Source organism: Orcinus orca, chromosome 10 (assembly GCF_937001465.1).
Source record: "Orcinus orca chromosome 10, mOrcOrc1.1, whole genome shotgun sequence".
NCBI lineage: Eukaryota > Metazoa > Chordata > Mammalia > Artiodactyla > Delphinidae > Orcinus > Orcinus orca.
This window is the reverse complement of record NC_064568.1, coordinates 97739242-97753609: the sequence shown is the minus strand read 5'-3', so window position 1 is coordinate 97753609 and position 14368 is coordinate 97739242. Positions and strand designations below refer to the sequence as shown.

Sequence of the window (14368 nt, the reverse complement as noted above, 5' to 3'; positions counted from 1 at the left end):
CTGAGCTAAGGGGCGCTCCGCATGGAGTTAGACACCCTCTGATCTACCGTGCCCACTGCAGCTCCGCCAGACTTTCAGGGGAGGTGGACCGGGTGTGCTGTGAGCTCCCGGCGTGGGTCTTAGAGGCTGGAGCTCTGCCTGCCTGCTTGTATGCCAACCCCAGTGACTGAGACCCATCTCAAAACAGAACACAATCGGGCACAGTTGGGGTCCCTGCAGAGGAGCTGTCCTGCAGAGGACAGACGGACACACACACACACACACACACACACACACACACACACACGGAAACCTTCTGTAAAAGGCACTCTCTTACCTTATACTTCATCTCGGCAGCGGTGAATTGAGGCGTTTTCCTACACTAGTTAGACTGCATTAAGCACTGGCGTGTCCGCCCCTCCATCGAGCGCTGGGCTAAATGAAACTGAGAACGGCCCAGCTGCAGCCAGTTGTCAGCGCAGCGCGGAGCTCCGGCACCGCTACGCCCGCCAAGCCTCTGAGCTCACTGTTTTGATTGAGGCAGGCCGAGCACGGAGCTAATTTGCATACCGCCCCGCCATTGGCTAGTGGGCCAAGGTAATGCGGGCGCTCCGCCCACGCTTAACTCCTGAAAACTGACAAAGAACTTGTAATGTGATCATTTCTTTTTACATTGTCAGAAAGGGTGGAAAATAAAGTCAGGAACCTTCCCGAACCTTACTCCACCCCCACCCCCAAAACCCCTGGAAAAGGAGATAAATTCTTTTTAAGCTTAACCCAAATTTTAAAGAAATGGAATTCAGAAAGCGGGCTGACAGTCGCGCTTCCTGTGACCTAGCAACTCCTTCATAAACCCATTTCATTTCAAAGCCGTTCACCTCACAATCTCTACATGAAACAAACTCGGGGAACAAAAGGTTTTCTGTCTCCGGGCCCCTTTTTACTAACTACCCCTGCTGATATCTCTCTCTTTCTCTCCTCCCTCCCCTCCCCTTTCTTGCGGCTGTTTGCTTTTTTTGTTCTTTTCAATGTTCAAAGTACTTGCAATGTCAGTCTGCAAGGAGCCAGAATACAATTCTCCCTCAGTGAAAAGGAACTTGGTAGCTCAGGCACCAGGGATTCCCTGGCCGGCTTCTCACGAGGGCCTCACAGAGTTGAGTGTCAGCCACATTCAGTAGACCTTCTCTGGTTTTGCTGAGGATAAAGGTTAGCTGTGACCTCTTAGATGGGGCTGGCCAGTGCACGCCCTATACATCATCACTGTTCACCAAGTACTGTGTTCTTTGATGGCTGGCATTTCTAGTTCCAGCTTTGAACACTGCAGTTTTTCCTTCTGACCTCTCTCTTGAAGATGACCCATTAACCCACCAACACTTATTATCCAGGGAACAAAACATGCCCACTGTTTGACAAGCCTAGTTAAAAAAACTCAGTCTTTTCCCAGTGAAGCACAGAGCATTTGGTTCAACTTCATGCTTTCTATAGAGAGAGAGGATCACCCAGGAGAGAACAGAAATGGTCATCTTCAGCAACTCTTCTGAGGAATGGAGCAGTGAGGGGAAAATTCCTTTTCATGGGACCTCAGGATTGAGACTCGATGAGTGCAGACAATAGATGTCCCTGAATGGGAAGGACTCCAACTAGACTACACGACTTGGATGGAAAAATCAGCCTTTATTTTTCTCCTGACTGAGTTGGATCAGAATCAGTTTGATTTTTTTTTCCTTCCCAATTCCCAATGGATTAAAATTCTACTTTTATGGGGCTTCCCTGGTGGTGCAGTGGTTAAGAATCCACCTGCTAATGCAGGGGACATGGGTTCGAGCCCTGGTCCGGGAAGATCCCACATGCTGCCGAGCAGCTAAGCCCGTGCGCCACAACTACTGAGCCTGCGCTCTAGAGCCCGTGAGCCACAACTACTGAAGCCCGTGCACCTAGGGCCCGTGCTCCGCAACGAGAAGCCACTGCAATGGGAAGCCCGCGCACCACAATGAAGAGTAGCCCCCGCTCGCCACAACTAGAGAAAGCCTGTGCACAGCAACGAAGACCCAATGCAGCCAAAAATAAAAAAAACAGAACGAAACAATAAATAAATAAATTTATTAAAAAAAATTCTACTTTTATGATCTAAGCAAAAAGAACAGGAGAGCAGCTGTCCTACAAAAGTGGTTTCCGGATACAGGGTACAGGGCTCAGAGTTTAGATCACTGTTTAATGTGGCACTTATTCCCTGGACAGGACCCCCCCCCACCACCACCACCAAGGTGGTCATAGTGAGGTTGACACACAGGTTTGGGACCTCCACTCGACCTCTTTCCCTCATTTAGCCTTAGAGTGAAAATGAGCCTGAGTGATTTTGCAAGGTCCTTCTGAATACACATTAAGCATGAGACATATTACACTGCAAGGATCTTCCTAAGGGTCCGACAGACTTATGTGAGAGTCTAGCTGGCAGGAAATTGTTTTTGGTGTCTGCCTGGATAAGTCAAAGGCTTTCTCATCTGTAAGATGAGTCTTGTGGCCTCCAGGAGATCTAGATAACATTCCTTTGGCTTCCTAAGCAGTAAAGCTGAATCCGCCTTCTGTTTTGCTTGATGAGTACCACTGAATAGTGAACACTATCTCACCCCTTTTTAATGCTTTTAAAGAGTTTCCCAAAGCATATGCCAGGGCTCTTTCTTTCTCTAGGTAAAAGCTTAACTCACACCAAGTGGCTCTCCTGCTCTCCTGTTTCTGTCCTGTACAGAATATACCTGAAAACCTACCTGAAGTTTATTTCAAGGTGGTTTGGGTCGTTGTATTGTTAGTTATATAGAGAAAAGCATGAGGGTGTTGGAGTCAGTTAAACGTGTGTTAGAATCTCAACAAATTTCTAACTTCCTAATTTTGGTGTCCTGAAGTGTAAAATAGACAATAATATCAACCTGCTAGCGTTATAATGAGGACTAAATGAACTAATGTAGAGAGAAGTTAATAGTATTTGGCAGATGGTAAGACCTTAGTAAATGATGGCTTATTAGTATTATTACATTATTATTATTTTAATATTAAATTTATTATACATTATTTTATTACTATATCATAACATTAACATCATATATCATTATAATATTATTGTTATATGATATAAATTAATTTTAAATGATCATGTTAATTATAACTATTATCACTATTAGACTATTATCGATATTATATGTGTGGTGGGCATTCAGAAAATGATGGAGGAATCCCTCCATCTCTGTGCCATCCTATCACCGGGCAGCTTTCTAATTTAACAAATATCAATTCAGAACCAACCACGTGCCACGGCTGTTCTAGGTAGGGAGAATACAACAACAGCCCAGTTAAAGGTCTTACCCTCACAAAGCTTACAGTCTAGTAGGAGTGGAGGACAAAAATTAAAGAAATATATAGTACAGTTTTGGTGTGGTAGATGCCACGAAGAAAAATGACGCAGGAAAAATTGCTGGAGGAAAACAGACCAAGGTGGGTGAGGAGAGTCTCATTTTAGAGCGAGTGGTCATGTAAGGCCCTCTAGGGAGGCAATATTGAAGCAGGCATCTGAACAACATGAGGGATCCACTCAAAGATCTGGGGAAAGAATGTTCCAGACAGAGGAAGTGACCCATGGGAAGGGCCCGAGATACAAGTGAGCTTGGTGTATTTAAGACCAGTGAGCAGTCCAGGTTGCCCAGAGAGGGGTACCCAGGGGACGGAGGGAGAGAGGGAGGTGACAGCCATTTGGATTTTCTCCTGAGTGTGACAGGAAGTCACGGGAACGTTTTGAGCAGGGAATGATATGATCTATTTCTCTGTTTTTACCCTTGGTTTGTTTAAACACTCAGGGACAGTAGACTGTTAGTTAAAAAATATTGAACTCTTTCTTAATGCAGCTTACATAATGCTGATAGCTGTTACTTTATTAGTGTCATCTGCTCTGTTTCCTTCAGAACCCTTTGGGGAAACACAAATGCTCTCAGTGAATACAGAAGCAGCCCCCTCTCCATCTATATCTCCATCTATATCACCTGACCTTCTGGATGAAAAGACACTGTTTAAATTGTGCTATAAAAACACCGTCGATTGGTTTATGCAGCCACCCTAATGCTCCCATGGGTAGCCTCATAAAATGGGTCAGGACCCCAGGGCTCGGACACTAACGTGTGCTCACCAGCACTCTCTCGGCCTCCCCAGACGCCCGTGCAGGCCGGAGCAAGGGAGATGGCACAGATGCCATCCAAACCATTTTCCAGCTGCCGCTGGGCACTGGTGCGGATACAGCAAAAACTCAGAGAGGATGCTAGAGGGAAGAGATTCTTCCGTCCACAACTTAGGAGGATCCCATATGGCTGCTGGCTGAGAGTGAAGGGGCAAGTCAGAGCCTGCGAGGGCAGAAAGCAACCTTGGGATCGTCCAGTCCAGCCCCTGGTAGAGAGGACGGAGCTGCTGCTCCGGGGGTGCCCTGCCCGGGGGCCACCAGCTTGCATCCTAACCACAGACAGTGCTTTAGGTCCGTCCTCTGTATCTCCTGTCTGATTTATTCCAGCCACTCCTTTTAGTTACCCTGCTTGAAATGGCTCCTTGTTCTGCTCTATGTTCCACATTGCTACCTGCTTAGTTTCTGGAATACAGAGCTGATCACGTTACTACTATGTTTAAAAACCTCCAGGAACACTCCAATGCCTTAAAAACAGGATCCACACGCTTTGGGCTGGACTATAATCGGAGCCCACCCTCACTTTCTGGCCTCATCTCACCTCCCCTCGCAACCCACATCCCACACTGTAGCCACACATTGGGGCAGGGTGGAGGGGCGAACTCACTGAATCCAAGACGCTCGTACAGTCCTGACTTTGCACGGACGGGTCCTTCTGCCCAGAATGTCCTCCCTTCACTCTTCTGCTATCAAGCCCAGTGCCAACACTTGCTCTTTTGTGCTTCCTTGTCTACACCCCCAACCCTGCCCACCTCGCCTTTTCAGAACGAATCCCTCCCTCCCTGTGCTCTGCCCCTATTGGACTTGGACCAGGGCCCTAGCATAAGGTTCTGACACATTGTATCATGATGATTTGTTGATGTCTGTTTCCCCAGCTTCCAGGTGAGCTGGTATCTTGTTCAACTCTGTGTGCCCTGCGGGCTTATACCTTATAGAAGCTGAAATGCCTTCTGAATGAATGAGCAAGAGAACCCGTGCATCTTCAAAGGACTTGTGTAATCCTGAGGTTCTGCCTGTTGCTTGGGAAGGCAGTGGGGAAACTCGTGGTTGAGGGCGGGAGTGCCGTTTACATTTATTAGCCCTGAGCTAGGATGCACCTCTTCACAACCAGGTCAGGCCTGTTGCCAGTCCTGGCTCTTGCGCACAGGTCAGTCAGATAACTACGGCTTGTGGGCCGCCTGTTTTTATATGACCTACGAGCTAAGAATAGCTTTTACATTTTTAAGTGGTTGGAGCAAAATCTAAAGCAGGATAATATTTCATGAGATGTCTCTAAATAAAGTTTTATTGGAACAGGCGCACACGTTCATCTCCACGTTGCCTGTGAGCTGCAACAGCAGACTTGAGCAGCTGCGACAGAGCCGGTTAAAAACTGAAAAGGCGAAAAAATGTATTATCTGGCCCTCCCTGGAGCAAGTTTGCTGACGCATGCTCTAGAGGAGTGCAAGATGTATCCATCCCTGAGTTCAGATAAGTATAGACTCTGCCACAGCCACAGAGAAGCAACATAGAAATACCCACTCTAGAGCCATGTTTTAGCATTTTTAGTTTGATACCAATTTCGAAAAAAATTTTTCATTATAACAAAGTTATTTCAAAAAAATAATCCGAGGCAGCAACTTTTCAATTCTACAGGTCTCCAGAAACGTCCCCAAACAAAGATGAGCCATTGAGAGTTTTCTCCTTCAGTCCACTGGCTCATTCAGGGACCAGGCCCTGTGCTGGGCCGTCACAAACATCATTTCTCTCAATATTCATCTAACAACCCTAACGAGGTGGGTCGTAGCGTTCTAGTTTTACACGTAACCAAACTGAGACTCAGAGAGGTTTCCACAACTTGCACAAAGGTCCAGGCCAGGGAGTGGCAGGTCTGGCATGTGAACCCAGGCCTTCTGGCTCCCAGGTCTGTGTGCTACGTGGCTGCCAGGCTTCCTCTGGGTGCCTTCATTATCTGAGCCCCCATTTGTCAGTTTGATAAATTAGCATCTCTACCCTAGTGGGACTAAGCGTACCTGAGGAACATGTATTGCTCTGGAGTTGTGACTAAGGCTAATAGTGCGCGCACACACACACACTACACACATCTTACTCACTCGTACTTTCAAGCCTGTGTGTGTATGTGTGTGTGTGTGTGGTCCCTCTTGCCTAGACTGCCTTCCTTTCATCATCTGCTTACCTAAATCCCGTTTTCCCCCTAGTTTGCACCCCATCTCCTGCATGGATCCTTTTCTAGAAAATCTCTCCATTGTTGGTTACCCCATTGCCCACCCCCGCACCCCCTGTGTCTTTCATCACCTATGGCTTAGGTCAGGGCTTCCCAAATCTGAGCTCCTTTAAAAACCAGTTGTGGATGCTTCGGCTTCTCCCCTTTCAGTTGGATTCTGTAGGCCTTGGAATCTACGAGTGAGAAAAGATCCTCATAGGATCCTGTATACAGCGTTTAGTGTGTGGTATATCATTTAGTGCTTAGTTATTGCCTTGTATTGTTTTACCCATGAGGGTGCCTCCCCCAGAGTGAGATTTTAAGCAACGTGTAGAAGAGGATCCTGTCTTTCCTTCTGTCGTATCCCCTTCTGCACCTGTGTAGGTAACTGCATCGCATCTATGTCTTCTCAAAGCCCTAGGCCTTGTCCACGCGCCCAGCCTTCATCGATGTCAATATGAAAAAAATAAGCCACTTTTCAGCAGGCAGGGGAAGAACACCTCTCACTCTAGGCAACTGCCCTCGTGTATCTGTTGAGCGGGTCAAGCTCTTGGAATGAACGAAGGTCTGTTATTGGAGAGACGCTCGGAACAGTCTCCAGGCTTCTTTACGTGTGTGGGGTGGAGCTTTCATTCACTTTCCCTCCACTCCTATTTTGGCACAAGAGACCTCATGAAGGCCACCCAGAGCCCACCCATCTTCCCCCCTTTTCACAGCAGTGTCCTAGGAAGAATATCCGTTTTCTGAAAGGTGTTCAAAGCACTGTTTTAACGTAAGTTTCTGCAGATGGAGAGTGGTGTTTACTATAAAGGCTGTTGACTCACGATCGTCGGATTACTTCTGCCTTGGTTCCTCCCTGACTTATTTCTTGTTTTCGCTCAATGACGAGCCACCTGGGGTGAGGTGGGGCTGTAAAGAGATTAGCAGTGGTTCCTCCAGGTCTCTCTTCACCTTCACGCATGACATGTGGATTCCCGCACTATGAAGCCTTTACAAGGTCTGACTGCCCCTTTTCACTCAGTCAAGTTTATAAGTGTGTCACTGTCACCATCCTTTTAAAAGTCCACCACCCTCTTCCCCCTTCCCACTGCCCTCTGCCATCCATCCCAGACTCTACGAGGTGGCTTTTAATTTTATCAAGGGTGAAGTGCTAACGTTGAGTGTCTCAGGGCCCTCTGAGTCCTTGGGACACCCTGCAAGAATACACGTAATACCGCGTCACTAACATGCTACAAAGACTCCTGTAAATGGGGCGATTGTTGGCAATACCTTGACTTGATTTTTGAAAAACTCGTGCAGCTGTAAAGTTTCTGATGATATATATACACACCTACATACTGCTGATATTATAACTTTAGAATACTTAATTACTACCTTTCCCCCCCACAAAGGACTTAAAAAACGTAACAGATTAAATTATATGTCGAGTAAACCCACTCAATTCTAGTGAAACATGACAAGCATTTGTGAGGCGCCATTTAGTGTTTTCTTTATATGAAGGATTTGGGAAAGTTAACTTAGGGGTGAAATAATAAGAAAAGTTAGAAACACGTAATAAAGATTTAGGTTGATTCATCATCGTAAATGTGCAAAGGCTTAGACTGCTACTATTCATATGTATCCAGCTGGACAAAGGAACGAAGTTCAGTAGAAGAGAAGGAGTTTTTAGCAGTAAAGTTGTGCAGGCTGCTGGCAAACGCTCCCTCCTGTTTTCTCCAGCCCTGAGGTGTTCTATTATTGCACGCTTTAGTTTGTCCAAATAAACAATTTGTTATATGAAACTGTCATGGAAATCTCTTCTGCGGGTAGAAACTTGGACTGTGGGTTTTTACAAAGGTCAAGGTGATTTGCCAAGACCAAATAAACAGGAGTGGCGTGACTGGATGGAAGACGGCCTCTACTTTTCTGAAGGCAGGGCCCGGCACAGTGAGATTGCTACATAATAGGTATTAAATAAGCAGTGACAAAGGCGCCATGGTTTCCTTCTTGGTAACTTTTTGTTCTTCCCTTGTGTATTCTTAAATCTGAAAAGTCTTCCTGAGCCCTCGTCGCGTACGTAGCATCACCCTCTAGAGGGTAGGACGTGAGATCACGGTGCTTTATGCTAGAGCTTTGCCATCCCCTTCCCACTCTCCACTCTTTGCTACCACCTAGGTGGAATGAGCGGAGAGATTTATGGACTGCGTGCCCTAAATTCCCGGATGGGGCTGGATGTTCTGTTTCCAATCCACTCCTGAGCTTTACCATGCTCCAGACACATGGGCCGCTAAAAGTCACCCTCCCCATCTGGCATCCAGCGTGACTCCAGGGTGGAGGTGGGTGTGGAAGAAAAGGGGGGGCGGTGTTTCAAACCCCCAATAGCCACTTAACTGGAGGCACAGGGTAAACCATTTCTTTAGTGTTTGGAGACGCATTTTCCCGCCGGGGGCCCAACGAGAGCCCACTGACCCAGTCCTTCAAGGGCCCCTGCTTTCTGTCCCCACCGCCCTCATCAGCTGAGGCCAGTGAATGTCCAGCAGGCCCTGTCCCAGGGCATCCGGCCCTTCTGAGCAGCCCAGGCGGCCGCCAGCTGGCGCTGATGAGGGAGTCGAAGGAATCTGAGTAATGCAGGGCCTGGGGTCGGAGTGGGGAGGGCAAGACGGTAGGAATGTGATGTGGGAACGCAGCACACCCGGCGCTGCTGAATCCAAGCTTTTGAAGAGTTTGATTCATTTTAGAAAGCAAACAAAGCACTTCAGCTCTCAGCACTCTTTTATTTCGTCTGCCGGAGGAATGCCTTTCCAGCGTGGGCCAGAGACTGGGCGGCTGTGGAGACACCAGCGTCCACCCTTGACTTGCCGAGCGCCTGTGGACGGCGCATTCCTTCCTGCCCACTGGAGCTGGGAAATACAGAGGAGCTCTCTTCTCTGTAAGGAGAGGAGCTCGGCTAACGGGCAAGCACAGGACTTAAAGGCTCACTCACTCACAGCACTGAGGTTTACAGATGTTATGTACGAGTTCCCTTAATTTGCTTAAGTCCTGGCACCCTGTGATTCAGACCAGAGGATGTAGACAAGGGCGGGGAGGTTTGCGAGGGTTTTCTTGAACTTTGATGCCTGCGGTTCTCATGACTCATGCTCTAACCAGCCTGTGGAGCTTCTGGTCAGAGGAAGGGTCGAGGGTTGGGAGAAGCAGCAAGGCCACGGCCCTCCTGTCCCTAGAAGGTGGAGGCTACGTGCTTCTCACCTTTAGATTTTCCCATCTCAGACTCGCTGTCTTCTAAAGCCAACCCCTGTGCAGTCAGCTCACCAGGGAAAAAAAAATCTTCCCTCCTTACCCCACAGCTCTGTGCTTTTTATCGTCCCCTCTCAAACCCACCCCCGGACTTAGCTCTCCACCTCTCCCTTCTCCCATTCCCAGCCCTGATCCTTGGCATTCTGCTCTCTAAAAGAACGTTTCGGCCTTCCTCGTCCTAAATACAGATCCACGGTTCTTTGTTCAAAAACCTGGAGGCCAGACGAGTTGTGGAATTCAGAATATTTCAGCTTTTAGAAACAGATTTCGTGTCTATACAGCATGCTACAAAACTCCCAGTGGGACCTGGGCCAGCATCCCGCACGCAGACTCATTCAGATTTCAGCAGATGTGTGCATATTCCTACCACGGTGGGTAAATGAACACTATGCACCACCTTGGGCCAAGCCAGTCAGGTTTTGCTGCCAAATGAGTCACGAAAGAACTCTAGATTTTTATGTTTTGTAATCGTGGGTGGACGAGCCTGGACCACTACCACACTCTCCAGTTCCTCAGGACTCCCCTCTGACAACTCTCCTTCCCCCAGCACCACACCAAGCGCTCTGCTCTCTCTTTTCCTTGCCACCATCTGCCAGCCAGCCGCCCAGTCCTGGCCGCCCCCTCCTCTGCCTCTGCCATCCTCGCCAGCCACCTCCATCCTGGGCAGTGCAGCCCAAGCTCTGCACTGTAAAGGACCAGCGTTTTCCATTCCCAAGCCATCACGCACCACTTAAAAAATACATTACTAGGAAAATGCAATGAAAAAGACTTAGGGAATACAAGCCTTGTTTGTTGTTATTATTGTTGAATTCAACTGGTATAAAATGACCCCTAAACGCCATCAGATTGCAAAGTGCCCACTCTCAGTTTCACTCCCTCTGTGGGCCTGGGCGGTGTGCAGCCCGGGGCGGGTCTGCAGATGGCATTTTGAGGAGCACGGCTTGAGATCCTCGTCTTCCTTTGCCCAAGCTGGGGGCTTTCCTCGGTCCTTTGCATCCCCTTGCTCGCGACATTCTCACCCCCCACCCCGACCCGACCTGTCCTGAAACGTCCTCCTCCTTTGGCTTCCACAGCGGTGGGCTCTTCTTACTCTTGCCTCTCTCACCGATAGGTGCACTTTGGCACCCTTGCCCTCCGTATTTGCGGGCTCCAAACCCACGATTCAGCCAGCCGCAGATGGTGTAGCATTTCCTGTCCAGTGCTGGTTGAATCCACAGATGCAGAGCCCGTGGATGGAGCATCCTGAGATCTTGGTATTCGTGGGAGGGTCCTGCCGAGGATCCCGAGGGACCACTGCATTTTAGTCTTCTTTTCAGACTGGCTTTCCCTAGGGTTGCATCCTTAGCCCTTTTTCTTCTGCATTTTCTCCTTTATCTATCTTATCCTCTCCAATGACTTCTACTCTCGTTTCTGTGTTGATGACAATCACATCCCCCGACCTGTGCTCTGCGTTCCAAACCCTCATTTCCTCCTGCACCCAAATATTCCAGAGGCTTCTCATCACCTCCTCATATTCACATATTGTGACGGTTCAAAACTATGTTGAATAATAGTGGTGGAGTGGACAACCTTGTCTTGTTCCTGATCTTAGAGGAAATGGTTTCAGTTTTTCACCATTGAGGACGATGTTGGCTGTGGGTTTGTCATATATGGCCTTTATTATGTTGAGGTAGGTGACCTCTATGCCTACTTTCTGGAGAGTTTTTATCATAAATAGGTGTTGAATTTTGTCAAAAGCTTTTTCTGCATCTACTGAGATGATCATATGGTTTTCTTCCTTCAATTTGTTAATATGGTTTATCACATTGATTGATTTCCACATATTGAAGAATCCTTGCATTCCTGGGATAAACCCCACTTGATCATGGTGTATGATCCTTTTAATGTGCTTTTGGATTCTGTTTGCTAGTATTTTGTTGAGGATTTTTGCATCTATGTTCATCAGTGATACTGGTCTTAGTTTTCTTTCTTTGTGACCTCTTTGGCTGTTTTTGGCATCAGGGTGATGGTGGCCTCGTAGAATGAGTTTGGGAGTGTTCCTCTCTCTGCTATATTTTAGAAGAGTTTAAGAAGGATAAGTGTTAGCTCTTCTCTAAATATTTGATAGAATTTGCCTGTGAAGCCATCAAAAGTCCTGGGCTTTTGTTTGTTGGAAGATTTTTTTTTTTTTTTTTGCGGTACGGAGGCCTGTCACTGTTGTGGCCTCTCCTGTTGCAGAGCACAGGCTCCGGGAGCACAGGCTCAGCGGACATGGCTCACAGGCCCAGCTGCTCCGCGGTATGTGGAATCTTCCCAGACCGGGGCACGAACCCGTGTCCCCTGCATCGGCAGGTGGACTGTCAACCACTGTGCCACCAGGGAAGCCCTATGTGTTTGTATTTTTTACAGACTTTTTCCTGTACTTGATATCTAGTCTCATAGTGTTGTGGTCAGAAAAGATATTTGATATGATTTCAATTTTCTTAAATTTACCAAGGCTTGATTTGTGACCCAAGATATGATCTGTCCTGGAGAATGTTCCATGAGCACTTGAGAAAAATGTGTATTCTGTTGTTTTTGGATGGAATGTCCTAAAAATATCAATGAAGTCCATCTTGTTTAATGTATCATTTAAAGCTTGTGTTTCCTTATTTATTTTCATTTTGGATGATCTGTCCATTGGTGAAAGTGGGGTGTTCAAGTCCCGTACTATGAATGTGTTACTGTCGATTTCCCCTTTTATGGCTGTTAGTATTTGCCTTATGTATTGAGGTGCTCCTATGTTGGGTGCATAAATATTTACAACTGTTAAATTTTCTTTTTGGATTGATCCTTTGATCATTATGTAGTGTCCTTCTTTGTCTCTTGTAATAGTCTTTATTTCAAAGTCTATTTTGTCTGATATGAGAATTCATACTCCAGCTTTCTTTCGATTTCCATTTGCATGGAATATGTTTTTCCATCCCCTCACTTTCAGTCTGTATGTGTCCCTAGGTCTGAAGTGGGTCTCTTGTAGACAGCATATATAGGGGTCTTGTTTTTGTATCCATTCAGCCAGTCTGTGTCTTTTGGTTGGAGTATTTAATCCATTTACATTTAAGGTAATTATCGATATGTATGTTGCTGTTACCATTTTCTTAATTGTTCTGGATTTGTGTTTGTAGGTCTTTCCCTTCTCTTGTGCTTCCTGCCTAGAGAAGTTCCTTTAGCATTTGTTGGAAAGCTGGTTTGGTGGTGTTGAATGCTCTTAGCTTTTGCTTGTCTGTAAAAGTTTTAATTTCTCTGTTGAATCTGAATGAGATCCTTGCTGGGTAGAGTAATCTTGGATGTAGGCTTTTTCCTTTTCATCACTTTAAATATGTCCTGCCACTCACTTCTGGCTGGCAGAGTTTCTGCTGAAAGATCAGCTGTTAACTTTATGGGGATTCCCTTGTATGTTATTTGTTGCTTTTCGCTTGCTGCTTTTAATATTTTTTCTTTGTATTTAATTTTTTTTAAATATATTTATTTATTTTTGGCTGTGTTGGGTCTTTGCTGCTGTGCACGGGCTTTCTCTAGTTGCGGCGAGCAGGGGCTACTCTTCCTTGCGGTGTGCAGGCTTCTCATTGCAGTGGCTTCTCTTGTTGTGGAGCCTGGACTCTAGGCGTGCGGGCTTCAGTAGCTGTGGCACGTGGGCTCAGTAGTTGTGGCCCATGAGCTCTAGAGCGCAGGCTCAGTAGTTGTGGTGCATGGGCTCAGTTGCTCCGTGGCATGTGGGATCCTCCTGGACCAGGGGTCGAATCCATGTTCCCTGTATTGGCAGGTGGATTCTTAACCACTGTACCACCAGGGAAGTCCCTGTATTTAATATTTGATAGTTTGAATAATATGTGTCTTGGCATGTTTCTCCTTGAATTTATCCTGTACGGGACTCTCTGCACTTCCTGGACTTGATTGACTATTTCCTTTCCCATATTAGGGGAGTTTTCAACTATAATCTCTTCAAATATTTTCTCAGTCCCTTTCTTTTTCTCTTCTTCTTCTGGGACCCCTATAATTCGAATGTTGGTGCATTTAATGTTGTCCCAGAGGTCTCTGAGACTGTCCTCAATTCTTTTCATTCTTTTTTGTTTATTCTGCTCTGAGGTAGTTATTTGCGCTATTTTATCTTCCAGGTCACTTATCCGTTCTTCTGCCTCAGTTATCCTGCTATTGATTCCTTCTAGAGAATTTTTAATTTCATTTATTGTGTTGTTCATCATTGTTTGTTTGCTCTTTAGTTCTTCTAGGTCCTTGTTACACATTTCCTGTATGTTCTCCAGTCTATTTCCACGATTTTGGATCATCTTTACTATCATTACTCTGAATTCTTTTTCAGGTAGACTGCCTATTTCCTCTTCATTTGTTTGGTCTGGTTGGTTTTTACCTTGCTCCTTCATCTGCTGCATATTTCTCTGTCTTCTCATTTTACTTAACTTACTGGGTTTGGGGTCTCCTTTTCGTAGGCTGCAGGTTCATACTTCCCATTGTTTTTGGTGTTTGCCCCCAGTGGGTAAGGTTGGTTCAGTGGCTGTGTACGCTTCCTGGTGGAGGGGACTTGTGCCTGTGTTCTTGTGGATGAGGCTGGATCTTGTCTTTCTGGTGGGCAGGACCACGTCCGGTGGTGTGTTTTGGGGTGTCTGTGAACTTAGTATGGTTTTAGGCAGCCTCTCTGCTAATGGGTGGGGTTGTGTTCCTGT

General features: G+C 46.6%; 1 protein-coding gene across 5 annotated transcripts in view; it reads right to left on the bottom strand.

The window, feature by feature from the left end:
* NEDD9 (neural precursor cell expressed, developmentally down-regulated 9) overlaps positions 1–14368 on the bottom strand; it is a 300840-nt gene that overhangs the window by 44251 nt on the left and 242221 nt on the right. The window contains exon 1 of one of the 5 annotated variants that reach the window (XM_004273565.4): positions 317–918. The exons of the other annotated variants lie outside the window; for them this stretch is intronic. Coding sequence (XP_004273613.2) covers positions 317–328 — 12 coding nt within the window. The 5' untranslated portion in view covers positions 329–918. Of the gene's footprint in view, positions 1–316; positions 919–14368 lie in introns of those variants that run through there. 5 annotated transcript variants of the gene reach the window in all.